The sequence below is a fragment of the Malurus melanocephalus genome, unplaced genomic scaffold (assembly GCF_030028575.1).
Source record: "Malurus melanocephalus ecotype Western Australia unplaced genomic scaffold, MMel_1.1 scaffold_443, whole genome shotgun sequence".
Classification (NCBI taxonomy): Eukaryota; Metazoa; Chordata; class Aves; order Passeriformes; family Maluridae; genus Malurus; species Malurus melanocephalus.
In genome coordinates, this window is record NW_026623675.1 from 1 (window position 1) to 18,430 (window position 18,430).

An 18,430-nucleotide genomic window follows, 5' to 3' on the forward strand; every position below is an offset into this window, starting at 1 on the left:
TACTTAACATATTATGCATGTTTTTTTTTGTAAATTTTTCTCTTTTTTTTTTTTTTTTTTTTTTTTTTGTTTAGCTAAAAATATGGTATTCTATAGGGAAATTACTAATTGAATTGGCATTTTACATTAAAATGTTAAAAACATCATATTTTAAACCAGATTTAATTGCACCCATGCAGGGGCACTCTGAATACGTGCAAGCCAAATATGAATCTGTTTTAAATTGGTTTGTTTTTCATTAATGAATTCATCCATGCACAAAGAATAAAAATAGCCAGGTTTCAATCAAATGTATTATTTGATACCAGGATTTTCTTGGAATTAAACAGTTTGCTTTTAAGCCAGCTGTAGTTTCCTATAATGTATATTTATCAATGGAGTTTATACGTGTTTTGCACTTCTGTGTGTTCTCTCTGCTGTATGAAGTGACAATCTTGGGCTTACAGCAGGTGCAGGCTAATTTATGCCAGCGAACAAGGCATGTTTGTGGGTAGGACAGTCTTGATTTGTTACCATACCTCAGTGTTCTGGGGTTGTGGATTAATCTGAGGAAGTGTGTACTGGATAGGGACAATGCACAGAACATATTCCCTTTGATAAATGTAGTGTCTTGAGGGAGTTTTTAATCTAACTCAATGATCATCCAAATTACCTTGTGACCTATAAATATCTCGCTGCCATGGCAAACAAACCCAAAACAACTGGTAAAACTCAACTGACAACAAAAATGTGCAAACCTCAAATGTAGTTTAGTTGAGTCACACATACTAGTTCCTCTGATCTGGGAAAGTCCAGTTGTAGCTGTGAGGTTTTTTTGTTCTTCCAATGGGAGATCTCTATCAAAACAGTGTCATTAATTTGTATTTCTTTCAGTGGCTGATGCTTTTGTATTGCGAGGCCTGCTCTCCATGCTTTCCTGCATGTAGTCCTTGTTAGTGTTGCATAAAAGGCTATCTAAACAGTGATGCTTCCCTTGTGCAAAGCTTGAAAAATTATGCCCACAGCAAATAGGAGATCTTTCCTTGGAAAATGTCAGTAATGTCTAAAACTGGGCTTCTTCTAAAAGTCCAGTGGTTGTTTTGTGAAATGAAAAGGAGCCCTTCAAATAATCATGGACTGCTTGAAGCAATAAAGGAGTCCTTAGTATGGAGTCCTGCTGGCTGTGGCCTCTTCAGGCTTTGGTGGATTGACAGCTGTATTGTGTTATTTCTCAGTGCAGTGGTTATGTTGATTCCGGTGGGCAGTGTTTAAACCATCAAGAAGATTTGGAAGAGGCACAGAAGTGATGCTCTGGAGCCATTGTGTATAGGGATGTGCATTTCAGGTCGTAAATAAGAATAAGGATACAGGTAGCAGTGACTGAAGACCTCCTTCAGTGGATAATGGAAAATTAGTAAGAAGAGTAGTTGGCTTGTTACTTGGATGTTCTTTTTGGAAGTGAAAGCCAGATTTATGAGCTTGATGTGCAAATGAATGCAATGAACTTGAGCCTATATGGTGTGAGGGAATGCTTTCAAAATTAATCAGATTATGCAGGTCTCCTGTCTTTAAAATGTCTAAAGACAGAATGTGGTGAATGTGCACTGTACCTCTGGAAAGAGAATGGGGACTTGAGTAATGCCTGAGGTGGAGAGGTGAGTGGCAATTGTGAGGAAACAGACAAGCAGGGGAGCCTAAGAAGTCCTGTGTCTCATGTGCCTGAGTGGAACAGGAGAATAGTCACAGTTACCTTGTGCAATATGCAGTAAAGAAATGCAAGGAGGGATTTAGATGTGCCGTATATTCAGTAGGTAGAAGCTATTAAAAATAGCTCTTTAATTTTCCTTATAACAGGAAGTAAAGACATATTGGTGTGTAATATTATAAAGCCTCACACATTCCAGTTATCTCTATCCAAGTGATCAGTGCATCCAGTTAACTATAGTAGAAGATTTATATTCTCCAATCTTAATAGATATTTGAGACATGTGATTATTGAGATTTCAATCCCTGCAGGAAGGGGCAATTTCTATCTGAAATAACTCAATATGAGTTGAATGTTTCCTTGAAAGCGGGAAAACCACTTTTTTTCAGAAAATGTGTATGCGCAGTAGTTATTTCTGCATCAGGAGAATGGAATTTATCAGTACTTTCTGTTTGCACTGCTTAGACAGCTAAGCACGTCACTTCTCTGAAGCAGGTAAGTGGTTAGCAAAATAAGGAAAAGGGTGTAGGCAAAATGTGGAGCTGAACTAATTGAACAGGTGCTGTTAGGTCACTGATATTCCATCATTGTAATGCAATTTTTCTGTTCTTTATATTTCTTTCCTTGTGTAGTCTAGGTTGGGTTTTTTTTTCTCTCCATGGCATTTAAAGTTGTCACATTTCAATGCCATTTTTGCCATTGTTGAAAAATGCTGGTTATACAGGACTGCTGGGGCCTCTTGGTTGGTATTTTGTTTCTAACTCTCAAGAAAAGCAAGGTACGGACAGACCTTCTGTGCAGCTGCCTGGGTGGATGTTTGTGTCTCAGCTGCAGTATTAAGTCTTCAGTGTGGCAGCTGTGAAATTGAGCTCTGATTTTTGAGAAGGTGTAGAGATACAGAATTCAAGTTTGAATGAGTGAAAATATGTGCTTGAATTTTGGAAGGGTGTTAGTAATTTCCTAGTTTAACATTGAAAGCAGAGGTAGGAAGGGAATGGAGACTCGTGTTTAGGGCCTGGCAAAGTACCACGAGCTGCACATGGGATCAAATCAAATTTGGGAACCTTTATACAGAAACATGTAGGATACTGGACTGCAGACAGTGGTATGTTTTTCTGAAAGTTTCTTAATGTCCTGGACTTCTGTTCTCTGCATTTTCAATAAAAATTCAAATTCTTAATAGCATAGAAGAGAGTGGGGACTCAGCTTTTGATTTAAGGAGTTACATTTTCAGCCGTTGTCTGTAATATAAAGGTGCAACTGTTTAATTTTAATGATCATGTTTAATTTTTGCAGGAGAAGATGTTTGGTCGTATGCGAAGGGGCTTCCTCAGTTGTTTCAGCAGGGTGGAGTATTCTACAGCATAATGAAGAAAACAACAGGTATTTTTTTAGTTTTGTTTTTATTCCTTCCGTCCTCTGTTTTCAAATCCTGAAAATTGTAAATTAGTATTGAGTCACTTGGAAGCATAAATATATATTTTTAATTCTATTACTATGGTAAATTTTCATTCTTACAATATTGGAGAGCTCCTAATGCTCCCTCAGACAGACTAGAACTAGGGAATCTGCCTAAACCTACTACACTGCGTGTAAACCTTATTTTCTGAATTTTCTGCTTCCCGAATTGTACAAACAACTGCTTCTTTTCTTCTTTTTAAATGAGAATATGACCAAAAAAAGTCAACTGATTTTTTGTTTTCTTAATTTTTTTCTCCTGTAAAGATCAAACAACAAAAAAATCACAGGACCTATTCCTGTTATAGTTTAAAACACTTACTGGATAAAGAGAGATCTTTCTAGTGTGCTTCTTAGTTGATATTTTTACAGGATAGTGCATGTTTTACATTTAAACAGTTGGTTAATTTTTTTCATATTCCTAAGATTATTGTTCAAAAGCAAAGCTCTCCATCCCCTTCCTGTGTTACTGAATGTCGCATCTTGGGCTTTGTGCAGAATAACCAAACAAGTAAAATACATTTGATTTTTAGGTGGCTTTACAAATACTGCCTGTGAAGAATAACAACTGTTTCATTAGAGAAGAAAGTACTGAGGAGTTATTTTCTCTCAAAGAAATTTCATCAATTTCTTGATGAAATCTTTGCATTCATAGTTTAGCTCTTGTGGTTTCATGTATTATAATCGTTCCTTTGCTGCTTTCTTGCTGTTTGATTTTTTCTTAGGCAGTTTTATCAAACATAACTTTATCTTAGTTGTTTCTGGAAGTTTATTAAAATGTGTGGCATACTCAATGCCCACTACCTCTCATTGAATTACTAGCCTGCGTGATAGAGTTAGCATGTAAGTGTTTTATAGGAGATGTGTTTCCTTCTAGTTTTCCTTCTTTTACTGTGCTTGTACAGTAAAGACTGGCATATTGTTTGTGTCTAGTGTATCAGCTTAAACCGTGCCTGATGGAAAGAGCATTTTTGACCAATTAATGGCTAGCCAGACTTGAAAACCTGAAATGAATCCAAGGACTTTTAACCAAACTCACAGAAAATGTCTGGCTAAAAAGCCATTTTCCCAACTGACTGTGTAAGAAATAGGCTATGGGAGATGATAGTGTAAACCACCTGCATACAAAGAAGTGCACTAATTTCAAATACTGACTGTCTTGGTAGATGTAATTACTATTTCAGTGTTTACACGCTTTTACAGTTCCAGTGTGCAGCAGTCTGACTCATCTTTCCACTATGAGAAGCTCTTTACCTATTTGTAATCTTTTAGGTAATGTAATTATGCACTACTATACTGGACCTTTGGAACAAAGCTTTCTGTGGAGTGTAGGTACTGTTAATCAATTTAAGTTTGATTTAATAGATCTTGTTTAAGATTTTACTTTGAGATTTTGGGATTGCAGTTTCAGAGCCAGTTTTATTCAGTCATAGGAATTATTACAGTTCCCTCTTTTGCAAATGAGAGTTGATATGTACTTAAAATATGTGCTTCAGGCTAAGTTTGAAGGTTTGAGGTTGAATTTTGTCTTGTGTTTTGTCTGTTTGGTTATTGGCTCCCATGGATATGTAAAGAAAGGAGCTACGTCTGAAGCTCTCAGAATCAAATCTTATTTGTAGATTCTATGTAATTGTGCACATGTGAATCAGAAGCTGTGGAGGATGAGTGAGATTGGTCAATCAGTTCATTAATATGAAAACAGTGTAATGTATCAAATTATTGAATGATCTTTTTCATTGATGCCCAGAATACTCATTTTGAAAGCATGGTATTTGATAACATAGTATTTGCTTGTTATGTTTTTTCCCTTCTGAATAATTTCTGGTGGTTTTCTTCAAGAATTTTGAGAATGTGAGGAAAATCCCAGTATTCTACCTATTCCTGGCACCTTTTAAACAGTGTTGTTTTCATTGTAGCTCTCCATGCATAGTTGATGGAACTAAAGTGAAGAGAATGGTTGCAGCCAAGTTTTCATCTGCAAATAGCTTTTAACTCACTGAAAGCCACCATCATTGAAGTGATACCTTACTGCTTTTGCTGCAGCCTGCATGGGACAGAATTGAAAGGGTTATTTTGTGTTAAAAACTGTAAAAAATGTTGTCCATTTTTGACACAGAAGTTTCAGAACTTAAAATCTTTTCGTGAACTCTCAGTTTTAACAGATTGGTCAAACAGATAAGTGGGACAATGAAATGAACAGCAGATCAAAAATATTATGCCTTATGTTTGTTTTGTAAAGGCTAATAGTTATAATCTCCAGGACTACTAAATATAATAAGCTTGAAATACTTCTGTTTATCTAGCAACACTTCCTCTCTGAGAAGACAAAACAGTGAATTTGAAATTCTTCAGGCTTAGCAGCAGTTACGCAACCTGAAATTCTGCTACAGTTCTAACTACTATATACAGTTCTGTTCTAGTACAGTTCTAAATAGTATTTCTCTCCAGATAGTGTTTTGAAATGTGCTCATTGTCAGTTTTTGATTTTTGCTGATTTAGTTTTGTGTGGTTTTGGAGGGTGTGGGGTGGTGGTAGTGATGGGATTTGGCTTGTTTTACATTACTGGAAGCATAGAACTACAAGTCATAGCGAGGTGGTTATTTTATCTTGTAATATTACAGTATTGTCTCTTCATCAGAGTCATCACAGAAGGCAGTAGAATCTTTGCAGCATACTGTAGTTACTATCGTATGGCATAAAAGCCTAAATTTTTTCTCCCACAGTAGAAACTTTCAGTGTGCTTGATTTTACATACTTGATTCAGTAAATTTAAATACATTAGTTACTATTACGGTGTGTTCAGAGCATGCTTTAAAACATGTTAGTGTTTTGAATAACTTTTTCTGTCTTCATAGGTTTGGCTGATGGCAAGCACTGCACTTTTCCACATCTGCCTGGTAAAAACTTTGTGTACAATGCAGCAGAAGACAGATTAGAGCTGTGTGTGGATGCTGCTGGGCACTTCCCAATCGGTCCTGATGTTGAAGAGCTGGTTAAAGAGGCCTTAAGTCAAGTGCGAGCAGAAGCTACTTCAAGAAGCAGAGAAGCAAGTCCTTCACATGGAATGCTGAAGCTGGGTAGTGGTGGAGTGGTGAAAAAGAAATCTGAACAACTACATAACATAACTGCATTTCAAGGAAAGGGTCATTCCCTAGGAACTGCATCTAGTAGTCAACAACATGATCAAAGAGCCAGGGAAACACCACTTTTAAGAAAGCATAGCACAGAGACCGACTTCAGTCCTTCTGCTAAAATTGAGCCTTCTGTATTCACAGCTGCATCTGGTAACAGTGAGCTTATTCGAATTGCTCCGGGAGTTGTGACAATGAGAGACAGCAGGCAGCTTGACCCCACTTTGATTGAGGCACAGAGAAAAAAGTTGCAGGAAATGGTCTCTTCTATTCAGGCTTCAATGGATAGACATTTGCGGGATCAGAATACAGAGCAGTCAGCATCAGTTGATGTATCTCAAAGAAAAGTAGAGGCAGTGAGTTCAACTGCTAAAACTGGGAGCTTTCAAGCTGCCTTACCTGAATCGTTTTCTGCACCAGGTGGTACTGAACACTTGAATACTGAATCAACTGATGGTAACATGGTGAATTCTGTGGGAACAACATTCCCTGCAAGGTCTAAAGCACAAAAGGGAAATTCTGTTGAGGAGCTTGAGGAGATGGATAGTCAAGATGCAGGAATCACTAATGCAACTGAGCCAATGGATCACTCTTGATAGGTTAAAATCTAATAAGGGTAGAAGAAATTACTGYTCAAATGTAATGTTTATTGGCTGGGCCACACAAAGTGATTAGTTATTAAATCTTGTATGTATGTCAAAGATTATATCATCTTATTCAGTGCATGATAAGCGTGTGATTGGCAATAGCTTTCAATATTACCATACTGCTGCCCAGGCTGGCTCTGTTACCTGTAAATTAGTTRTTAGGAAATGCACTGAGATGAATATCTGCTGTACATGTGGGTTCTTGAAAATTCTTCATAATTTTCAATTTCTTAGAAGTCTTAAAATTTAAGCCCATGCAAGGTTCTTACCATGCTAGCTTAAGGTTAGTGGAAGGGCTAGAACAGGCAAAACTAGAAACATTGCAAAATTAATACTGCCCCAGTTACTTAATTCCAATAAAAATACGCTGTAAACATAAATTAGACATAAATTTCTAAAAATAACTGAAACTAAACTTCTGCTCAATTTGATAATGCAGCACATATAGAGTACTTTTAATTACATTGTGCTGGCACTTCTCCAATTTAATAACTTTTTTATTCATATCCTCCTCTCAGAAATCTTGGAGTAAGTTTAACTTTAGTAAACTTTAAGTTCTGTTGTCAGTTTAAGCAAGCTAGAAAAAAAGGCCACTTAGCATATGATGAAAATACATTCAATGTGGTGTGGTTATGCATGGCTGTCTGAGCCAACACAACCATTTTGGTGCTCTGTTAGTAGCATGTCTTTATTTCCTCGCAAATACCAAACTGGTCAGGTGGTTGTGCAACTTTTGAGACAATTAAGGGAGAGAAGTTGGTAATTGCAAGTAAGAACAAATGTTCGATGGCAAATCCATTTCTTTTAGAAGACTTTGATTGCTAGCATTGGTTAGAAATGGCAAAAAATGAAATAACAGCTATCCTCTTAAGAGCAAATCAACAATTTATTGGAAGGAAATGACTTTCTAACACACATTATCCTAAAGTGTATGGTGATAATTGAGCTTTTAGAAGCTCACTGTTTACTCTGTGGGAACAAGGAATACATGCTGTTTCAGTGTCTATAAAGACTACCCGCCTCTCTCAGGCTCACTTCAGTTTGTGATGCAGATTTCCCTGCATCAGTGATAATAGAGCTGGTATCCACTTAAGTAGTGTGTTCATCAGACCTGTAGTGCTAGTTTTTAAGAGGCAGCCATTGAGCTTGCTCCCTAAGGATGGAATGTGTTTCTGATACTGCACTTTGCTTCCTATCTTCATAGTCATTTAAATGCACTATTGTTGCTTCTYCTCATGATAAAATAACACTGAATGGATGACAAGATGTTAATACAGCTTCAAAGGAATTAAGAGCATTTAAATACTGAAGTCTGTGTTTGTGCACATGTAGGTTTTTACCAGTTCACAAATGTGGTTTGTGTTGTATGTGTTTGTATTGATAAAAGTCTCCTTACTTTTTACATTTCTAATCACTTAAACAGTTCTAAGCGTTAGTATGATAAAATGTCCCWTGAGGAAGGATTTATTTTTGTATGTAGAACTGAAATGAAGCAAGTCACTTAAAGAATAGCCCTTCTCTTTTGTCAAAGTAAATTAAAATGCCTCTGTTGGTTAACTTTTTATGTAGATGGTACAAATATTTTATGATTTCATACACTACCTAGAGATAAATTATAAATATCACATTCTCACAAACAAATGAAAAATGTTAAGATCTCAAATTGCTACCCGGTAAGTTAGCAATTTGGAAACTTGGAATGTATGAAGTAATTGGCTTGCCAGAACTGACCTTGCTGATGCACTGATTAACTGGCAGGGCTTATTCAATGAGAAACAGGATGCACATGCAGCAGCTGGAAGCCTGCCATGACTTCTGAAAACATTTAGTCTCCCATGAATCAGTCTAGCTGGCTGAAGGCTACATCTGTATAGAAAATGTTGAGTAGAGGCTTGTGCTTTGTCACAGTGTTAGAAAAGTATAGCAGTGGCATGTTCCTGGGAAAGAGTTTAAATCAGAAGAGGATGAGGGGGAGGAATCTCCTGGATCTCTTGCATTTTACACCAGGTAACCATTGCTTTGACAATTTTAACCTTTCTATAGGGAAAAAAGTCTTCCTTGGCTGGAAAAATAATGAGCAAGCAGTGCATATGAGAGAATTTTAAGTTTGAAATAAACTGAAATATTTATTGCACATCATTCTTATTTCAAGAAAAATGCTTACTTCTTTCATGCCTTTCTGGTAAGACTGCAGAAGTTGGTGTGCCTTGTACTGCGTAAAGAGGAAGACTTGGTTTGGTTTTGACATGCTTCCCATTTCAGCAGTAATTTGACATTTTCCTTCTTATCTAAATAGAAATAGAAACAGATAATAGCTCTGTTTGACTCACCATTAATGTCATCTTGGGCCCACTCAAGTCGTGTAGATCAGAACCCTCCAGTTCCTAAAAGAAGATGGTCTCAAAGGACTGGTAAAATGGTGTCAATCACAAGATCCCCTGGTGTGAAGATCGGAAAGCAGGATTGTGCATATATCTTTGCAGTGTTCTTATTTCATGTAGCTTTCTCCTGCATTTAATATCAGTGGTTTGAGAAAGATAGATAGCTTTTGCTACTCTCAAGTGAAGCTGAACTTCATCTACATGCCAGTGCGATGTGTGACTGTGCAGGAGAAGTGAAATAACACCAACGTGTAAGTTGGAACAGATGTTTCATTTGGTTGCTGGCAGTGGGTGCAACTGCAAGTTGAGACAAATCTGTGTGCCTGTCTAAGGAGCACCAGTGTGCTTGTTAAAATTCCCTGTCAGTCAGGAAAATGCTGGTGGGGTACAAGGGCAGGGAATATTTTGGTTCATTGTGTATGAGAAGACGTGTCAGTTGGACTTCTCAAATGTCAAGAAGGGTGTCCTTTTCTCAAAAAGTAAAAGCTACCAATCCTAATTCTTGCTACCAAATTGTCTGTGGAAAGAGGCTGTGGTTTTGAGTACCCACCTTGATTACTTTCTTTTCTGAAGGCCAGCCATCTTCTACACTGTATCCATGGCAAAGAAGACACCTTATTAGAAAATCCTAAATTCTACTATGGCTTAGTGTGCATAACCCAAAGAAAAGATTATTACTAAAAATACAGGCCTAGTACAAAAATAAAAAGGGAAATGAACTAGATTCCTGATGAACATATGGGAAACCTCGAGAGAGCAGATCAGTTTTCCAGGGAAATGCAGACTTTTACTACTTCAAATGGCTGGCTGCTTAGTAAGGATGACTTTCTGATAGTGCTGTTTCTCTCTGAATTGTTTGCATTTCAGTGAGGGAAAATAAATAGCATATTTTCAAGTGAAATCAAAGAAATGTATTTGGGATGTCTTCCCTGTTGTAGTCACAAAACAGCCGTGTGCTTTGTTGGCTTTGTGAATCCCATATAGTTTACTAGTCTTGTGCTGGCTGCAAAATACGAGCTAGACGTTGCTTCTGACAGAGTGCCCTAGCAGTGTCACAGAGGCACAGTGCCACAGGGCTGTTTGCAAACAACCCTGAGAGGCCAAAATACTTAATTTACAATCTTTCATAAAGTAGAATATGTTGTCACTGTCACAAGGTTAGGAGAGTTGCTTGCTACTTTTTCAATGCGCTGAAAATGCCAAGTAACAAAATTCTTGGTATGTTTACAGTTGGGAGAGTGATGCTTGATCTGAATTGTATGAAAATGAATGATTTAAGAAGATGCCACTATTATCTCTACATTTGTTTGGCTCCTATTTTTAAATACCAGAATCTACATGCTTTTGTAAAATAATAATAATATGAATATGAAGTTGATCCTTTTGTTAAAAAAGCCACAACAGAGAGTGGTTTCTTGTTTTGTTTGTGGGTATCAGTTTAGCTTCATGAAAAAGTTGCTTAAGATCTTTAGAATGCAGGATTCCCTCTGAGCCCTTATGCCTGTGGTTGAGCAATAAAAGATTGAAACAAGAGTGGTATTTTCAGAATTATTTTATGTTTGATGAGGAATATTGCCAAGAAATGAAAGAGTGCACTTTTAGGAGGGAATGCTATTTAAAATGTATAAATAGGAATTAAAATAGTGTATATATTTAGGAAAAATCTTTTTAAAAAGTAAGTGCTTTACATGTTGAATTAAAAATAAATTAGCATAGAAACKATACCATCTTCACAGTACTGGCTGTTATCCAGCAAGGTTTGGTTTGTTTTATTTGTGATTGCTGTACTAATTATATTTGATTTTTTTTATCTGTAATGTAACAATAGTGTATTATAACAGTATATAGTGTACTATACTACACTTCACTGTACAGTATTTGGAATTTTCTTTGATTGCTATATTAAAACTATAAGTTAAAACATCTGCTTTGGTTTTATAAGGTGCAACTTTTATCTAGCCTTTCACACATTAACTTGTTTAATTAATGCTGATTTGCCTCCAAAATGAGTCAGTTGAAAATGTATTAATTTCTGCATTTCGCATATGAATTGCATTATACTTGCATACATGAATACTAATACAGAAGTTGAAAAACTGATACAACTCTTAGGAAAGTAAAATCTGATATCATCCATTTTCCTTTAGTAATGGTTCTGTTTAAAAATAACTTTTTTGAAATGAAAGCTTTTTAAGGAAAAAGTCACACCTCCTCTAAATATTTCCTTAAGCACATAGGACCTTTGAATTTAAGAGATTTCTAAATCATATGTTTTATGTATTTGAGACCAAAGTTCAAGACCTGAAACTTTTTTTCAAAGTTATCACCAAGAAGATGTAGAAAAATGCTGACCATATCAGCATTTAAGATACCTTGCAATCTGTGATTTGAAACATTGGTCAAAATTTATTTCAAAGCAAAATTTTCATGCATTCATGTAATTTTCAAGTATGAATAGTATAATTTGGTAGAACTAGGCTTTTGAAAATTTGGCAATACTCAAAGATGAGCATACTGACAACTATTTAAATTATCTCTTTGCTTTTCCCAGCAGCTACATGTGGTACTTTGTGTCACAAATTGGTTTTAATCAAAACTTTAAGCCTAGAAAGAAGCCATAAAACCCATCTGCAAAACTCTTGTGTTACTTCTTCCTGTATTTACTGAAAGGCTTTAATTCCAAGTGTGCTAGCATTAGAACATTCTTTAAAATGATGGGTGTAAATACACAGAGTTAATTTTGATTGCATGTCATATCATGAAGAATTGAAAATTATCCTTCAGAAGATGTGTATCTCAAAAGCTTAAATGCTTAATGCTAAGCTAGAAATTTGCTCATCTTTATTAATCCAGTGTTTATAATCTGAGCCAAAACCAGTATTGAATGTGTGAAGCAGCAAAGTTAAGTGTGCTTTCAAAAGTGTTTTCATTTTACTTCTGCGATTAATTGTACAGCCTTAATATATGTCTAATTTTTATTTTGGAATTGGAGTTGTTTGGTTTGGATTGTTATATGTTGTTTGTTTGGTTTGTCTCATTTTTTTCTTATGCATGTCCACAGCAAATCTGTTGTAACTTTGCTGTAAAACTACAGCTTCCTGTCACCATAAGACTTCTCAAAATACAATCTTAATCCTAGGGCCAGGGTGAGAGTGAACCTTGGATGTTCATCAGCRTGTGTAGTGAGTTACAGAAGATGCTTTTCATATTACAGAGAGTCAATTCAAACAGCTTATACTCACTGCAAAAGTTAATTGAAGTTACGTTGTTTTGCTTGAGGTGTAGCCTTTGATATCAGTTTCTATTGGTTTGTGATGGTTTGAGTATTTATTACGCAGAAACAGATAAAGAAAAGTAGGTGTTTGGATTCATAGTAGACTTGATGGCCAGGTTGACATTGCGGAAACCCTGTTGCTACAACTGGATTGAATATGGATTTGAATTAAATTGATGTACACTCAGGTATTCTGAACATCTGTTAACACAGTCAAAGGCAGTAGGTTTCAAGGTAAGCATGACTGCTGTTGCAGTAACTTGCAGGCCCTTTAAGAAGCTTTAGAAAAGACCATTATTCTCTGCTGTATTACTGAAAAACATTGATTATGAGATAGCTGCATAGACTTGTATTTGGACTTTATCCACCTCTATTTTTAAGACTGCCTAATTTTGTTTTCTGCTGGAAATAATACTTCTAGTGGTTTGTTTTGCTGGTAGCAAATCTAATTTCACTTCTAAAGTGATCCTGTAGGTCTGGATTGGGTCTGTGCTGTTTAGAAACTTGTATTCAATAAGTGAACAATTAAAAGAAATATGGCAGATGGAAGGAAGTTACCAGAAATTATAAGAAGGTTTAAATGGTGCTGTGGTTCTTATTAGCCAACAATCCATGGAGTCTGGCTGCAAGAAATGTACAGTCACTTCTTACAAACCCTTAAAGGCATGCTTCAAGCAACTTCTTTCAGAATAAGAAAGCTTGAGTTTATAGGCTACTTTGTCAAGTCAGTGTGTAAKATTTTCTTTAAAATGAAGTTGCTTTCAGACTGTCATGCTGTTGTGTAAATGTAGAGCAACACTTGCCAGACGCTGCCTCCTTTCCCACGTTCATTTGTGTCACTGCAAATCCTGAAGAGGTCTCTTCTGATGCTGGTCTGGCTTTCCTGTTCACTTTTCACTTGTCACTTGAACTTTTATTCTGCCTTTTTGCCATGGATGTTTTTGTAAGTTTCTTGTCCTCTGTTTATACTGCTGCTCTTTGAGTCAGTAAGARGCTACAAATGATCAAATTTCACACAAATTAGATTGCTGGATGTGAAAACCTTATTATAAGCCCAAGTACATTATATGGYGCAGAAAGGAACAAAGGGAGAGTCTTAGGAGAGGGGAGGACTTACCTGCGTATTCAGGCGAGAGAAGATACATGATAAGGATTTGTTAATGTTTCTAAAATTTCACCTAGTAGTTCTGTAGGGCAACCATGTTTTTATGTTTTCCATCTCCACAGTGGAACTTCAGAAGCTGCAGTGGCTCACTCCAAATGTGGRGACTTCCCTAAGATCCACCTTTCTTTTCTCCTAGGAGCAGAAACTTCCAAATACCTACATTTAACCCAGTGAGAGAGAAGGGGTSAGACCTCACCACATTGCTCCATGATGGTGTAGGTTTTGTGGCAGTGAGAAAAAAGCCAAAACACGGAAAAAAGCCAAAACATGGAAAAGGCAAGGGCCTAACTTAAACACATGGGGAATGCAATAACTCCTATTTCTAACTATTTGTATGCTCAAATCTGCTCAAGTGTTGCTAGTACATACCAAATCCTTCATCTGAACATTGCACATACAAAAATAATACTTCTTTCTCTATTACATCTTTCTTAGAATAAAGACCTTTCTGGTTTCCTAAGGCAGATGCTGGAAATAGCAATTATTTTTGCAGACAGCAAAGAGAGATGCAGGAAATAAAGGTCAAGAGTACCTGCTTCTTTTTGCTTTTAAAATAAGAAAAGTCAGGGCATGGCACTGTGGAAGAAACTAAATACCAGTATTTATTTCTTTGCTCCCTCTGTTTCTCCTAACTGTAACTACTTCTTTACCTTGCCACATTCATCAGCCTATCTTTTTGGTTTGTTTTCTTCTCTGCWTTTAAGGTCAGCTGAGCTAATCCATACCCTCCTGAGTCTGGAAAGTTTGAACTTTCAGGTCTCTATTAAAGCCAGCAGCCCAAAAATTCCCAGGTATCGCCACTGTGGAAATCATCTTTTTTTAATTTAACATTTTGTTTCTCTCCAACCCTAACCCTGAGGTTCTACATTGTTAACTCGCATAAACTTGCATCTTTTCACTAACTTGGAAAATAGATTTGCAATAACTGAAGACCTTTCATGGATACCTCTGCTTGGAGAAGTGGAGCCAGAATGGAAGTATGCAGTCTTTTGCATCTATGAACACCCTCTGATCTCTCTTCTCCCCTCCTGCAGGAATTCTGCAGGGCATGGGAGCAACACTGCATTGGTTAAAGAGGTAAACTACATTTGTGCAAGCAGCAGAGGCCAGCACCTCTGGGAGTGCTGGTTGTGATACTGGCAGATTTGTCTGATTCCTATTTTTTTAATCAGTGTTGGGAGTCTTGTTGCTAGTTTGGGAAGCTGGGGATCAAAACACTGCTCTTTTTATAAAATAGTTTTGAGTTTTGGGGTAGAAAGTCAAACCAGTGCTTTCCATAAATCACCAGGGTACTATTGAACTTAGGCTGAATCTAGGTTTGCCTGAATCTAGCTCAGRCTGCTGCCAGGACACTGTTACTGCTGCCAGACTGTCAGCTTGGCTCAGTCTGGCTCTGACTGCTTTAGTCCCTTTCTTAAGAGTAATCCTTTACTCCTGGAGTTGACAAAATCAAAGTATGAAATTGGCTTCTCTTGCATTTCTAGTGATGACTTACTAGGATGCAATTCTAAAACCATGGGGTAAGGCTAGTACTTGATTAGCAGGTGACTTGCAAATGTCCTCTTTGGTCTCCTAAGTTGAAAATATGTTGGTGAAATGCTTTTCAAAAAACATTTGCAAACCTGACCAGAACTAGTAAAATTACTCCTCTGTAATTTCCAAAATAAACAAGTGGCTGAGAAATTAGAAAGATTGTTAACTGAGATAATATTATAAAACTAATCCTCTAGTGGTATCAGTATTAATTATCAAAGAGTTGATAGCTAGTTGATAGGTAATGTCTGAGTGTAAACTTAGTAATGTTTTTTCCCTTTCATTGATTCAACGTTGTTCTACTTTTAGCCCCTAAAAAGTAATGTTTGTCTGATAGTGCCTCATACAAATTAATGCTCATGTCATTGAAACCATAGGTGATRTAGTTTCCAAAGGAAATTTGTCTCTTCAATGTAACACTGTCAATCAGGGTAGCTGCCATTGTGCTTTGCATGGCAGATGAGGTGAGTTCTAGAGCTGGATTTCCAAGTGGCAGCATCCATCTGAGCTGTGCACTGACACCATTTCCTTGCATTCTGTGCAGGAGGGATCCTAGTTGTTGATCTCTGGCAGGGCTGTATCCCTGGAGCTGTGTTATTGACCTTCTGAGCCTGGGAACTGTGGTTGTTTTTTCAATCCAAGGCTTGATTTCAAGGCCACCTGAAATTTCTTTCAGTRGTTGTACAGCCTCCTCATTAAGCTGATACAGGCTGCTTTGGAAACATGCAAAATGTTTTGTATGCATGACAGTCAGGGAGGTTAATGCACTAGTATAAATTCTGAGCCCATCCAGATGCATTCATTTGTTTTGGTATTTTTATGATATGGTAGCCTTTAAGCCTTACATTTCCACCCTCCCTATTCTAGCACAAATAAGGTCAATAGAGTAAAGTAAAATTAAAGAAATCACAAATTACATGCAATTTTCCGTGTCTGAACACAGGCTAATTGAATTAGGTGAAGGTAACAGCACTCCTTCCTCTCTCCAAAAGATTGTATAAAAAGGTTGAGTCAAAGGGCCCAAAACTTGCTAACTCTTCTGAGTGAAATAGTTGATCCTGTAAGAGTTAACATCTTAGAAAAATATTATGAGAAGCATTTAGAGAGAATTCCAGCAAAATTAGATCAGCCATGAATAGAATATTGTCCTTCAGAATCTATCATACCAAGCACCTGGGGAAAAAAAAGAATAAGACTAAATATGACTCTGAAGGCACACAGCAGGTTGAAATTGCTCTGAACTGCAGCTTCCGAGAACTGACTGTGACATGACTGGAGTATGGATGACAAGCTGGAATCTTGGGTACCAAGACATAGAACAGATGCAGATAATAAGGTGCTGTCATATGGAGAACTATTTTAATTTAAAAGAGTATCTGGTGCATATCCTTGTGCACTTCATTGGGAATTTCTCCAAACATGGGGAGGAAGCTCAACCCCCACCAGGATGACACTAGCARGAACACCTTGGGCACTGAATGAGTGATGCTGTGACATTGAACTGAGACCAAATCAAGCAGCTGGGCTGAAGACTTGATGGATGTATATGATTTGATTGACATATTTGGTGTTTCAGCCAGCGCTGAGCTCTGAAGATTGCAGTCATTGGAGCAACTGGTGATAAAGTATTGAAGACTACTAAAAGGAAAGTACCTGATGAAAAACCTATAAGCTCACCTACTGAGCTTTTTCTTTGTTTTAGCAATCACCAAGTGTTCCTTTTACTTTATAGATTCTAGTTCTGTGAGATTTGCAGCAGTCCGTTGGGAAACTCTTTGCTGAGGAAATAAGTAATTTGTTTTCCACAATTAAAAAATCTGATTCTTGAGTTTACTTTGTAGGAATTTTGCTAGATTGTTCTATCAAGAAGTCAGTTGCATGCCTTGTTGATTGTGCTGAGATTGTTTTCACAAAGACTCTGGGTTCCTCTGTTTCAAGGTTTCTAAACAACCTACATTGAGAACATCTAGGACAGACTGATTATTCTTAACTTCAAGTCAGTGATGTTAAGCCCTGTGCTGGCCAGGAATATCCATGTATTGCTTTATTGTCCAGAGGAATGTTGAATTGGCTGCCTGAATTCACAATGAGGTTCTCATGCATAGCAGGAAAGAATTAAAAACTTCTGCATGTGACTTCAGAGTTTTTCTGTGATTTCAACCTTCTGTGACAATAGGCAGTGTGATCATGACTGGTATTTTTTATTCATTAAAGGCTTTGTCAGGGAATAGACAGAACTCTCACCCAACTGGAGCAGTAAAAAATGAGCCAAATAATACACATATGGACTTAACATATGGCCTTATAGAGTGGTACCTTCATAGCACTGCAGCTTGGTGAAATTTTTTGAAGCATTAGTGTCACAYGAGAAGGGACTTGTTTCCCAGCAGGAACAATCTGCTCTTAGGGTTATAATGAATGCCTAATAGAAATTTTTGCCCTGCAGATCAGCAGGAAACTAAACAAAAAGGAATAAATAATGGAACAAATGACAGGATCATCCCTCTCTCTTCCAGGGCACTCTGCCCMTTCAATCATCCACGTAAGAGCAAGTGTCCTGTCTTTGGAAGTGTGTTAGCCACTGCTGTTAGCACTGTGGCCACACTACAAAACCCTAGCAAGATCCAAATCCCAACAGCTGATTCTAGTGTTGTTTGGTTTYGATTTGTCATGAGACCAAACAAAACAGTCCTAAGGTATTGGGAAGTGGCAAAAATGCCACTGGAAGCATGTCCACTCTGACTCGAGGTCTATGAGGAGTGATGGTGGCATTTGCCTCATCCTGACACCCTGAACCTGCAGCAATATCTTTGTACCTGRTCATATTCTTTGAGTCTAGGCTGGAACTGAGCTCTCCTTTGTCACAAGGGAGTCTTAAGAAGGACAAACAAAGGCAGAAAGCTGTTCTTGTACAGTGGGAGCTAGATATTGCTGAGTGTCCTGTCAGAAGTCTATGGAGACTGAGCCTGGTGGCTTGTGGGCCATGACAGCTCTGATGGGATGGGGGGACAGTCCATATCCCACTGCAGAGATAGTGTCTGTTGGTGTCTTCTTATAAGGTCTATGAAGAGAAAAGTGGACCCTGGCTTGGTTTTACGAAGTTACTAGAAACTGAGAAGAGATAGAGTGGGATGCATCTCTTACTTTTTTTTTTTTT

General features: G+C 37.3%; 1 protein-coding gene across 1 annotated transcript; it reads left to right on the forward strand.

Annotated features, from left to right (window-relative positions):
• The first annotated feature begins 2,985 nt into the window (after positions 1-2,985).
• Positions 2,986-11,226, forward strand: LOC130581901 (deubiquitinating protein VCPIP1-like). The gene is made up of 2 exons (XM_057380302.1): positions 2,986-3,067; positions 5,998-11,226. The coding sequence occupies exons 1-2, from the start codon at positions 3,052-3,054 to the stop codon at positions 6,867-6,869; spliced, it is 888 nt and encodes a 295-aa protein (XP_057236285.1). The 5' UTR covers positions 2,986-3,051; the 3' UTR covers positions 6,870-11,226.
• The last annotated feature ends 7,204 nt before the right edge of the window (positions 11,227-18,430 follow it).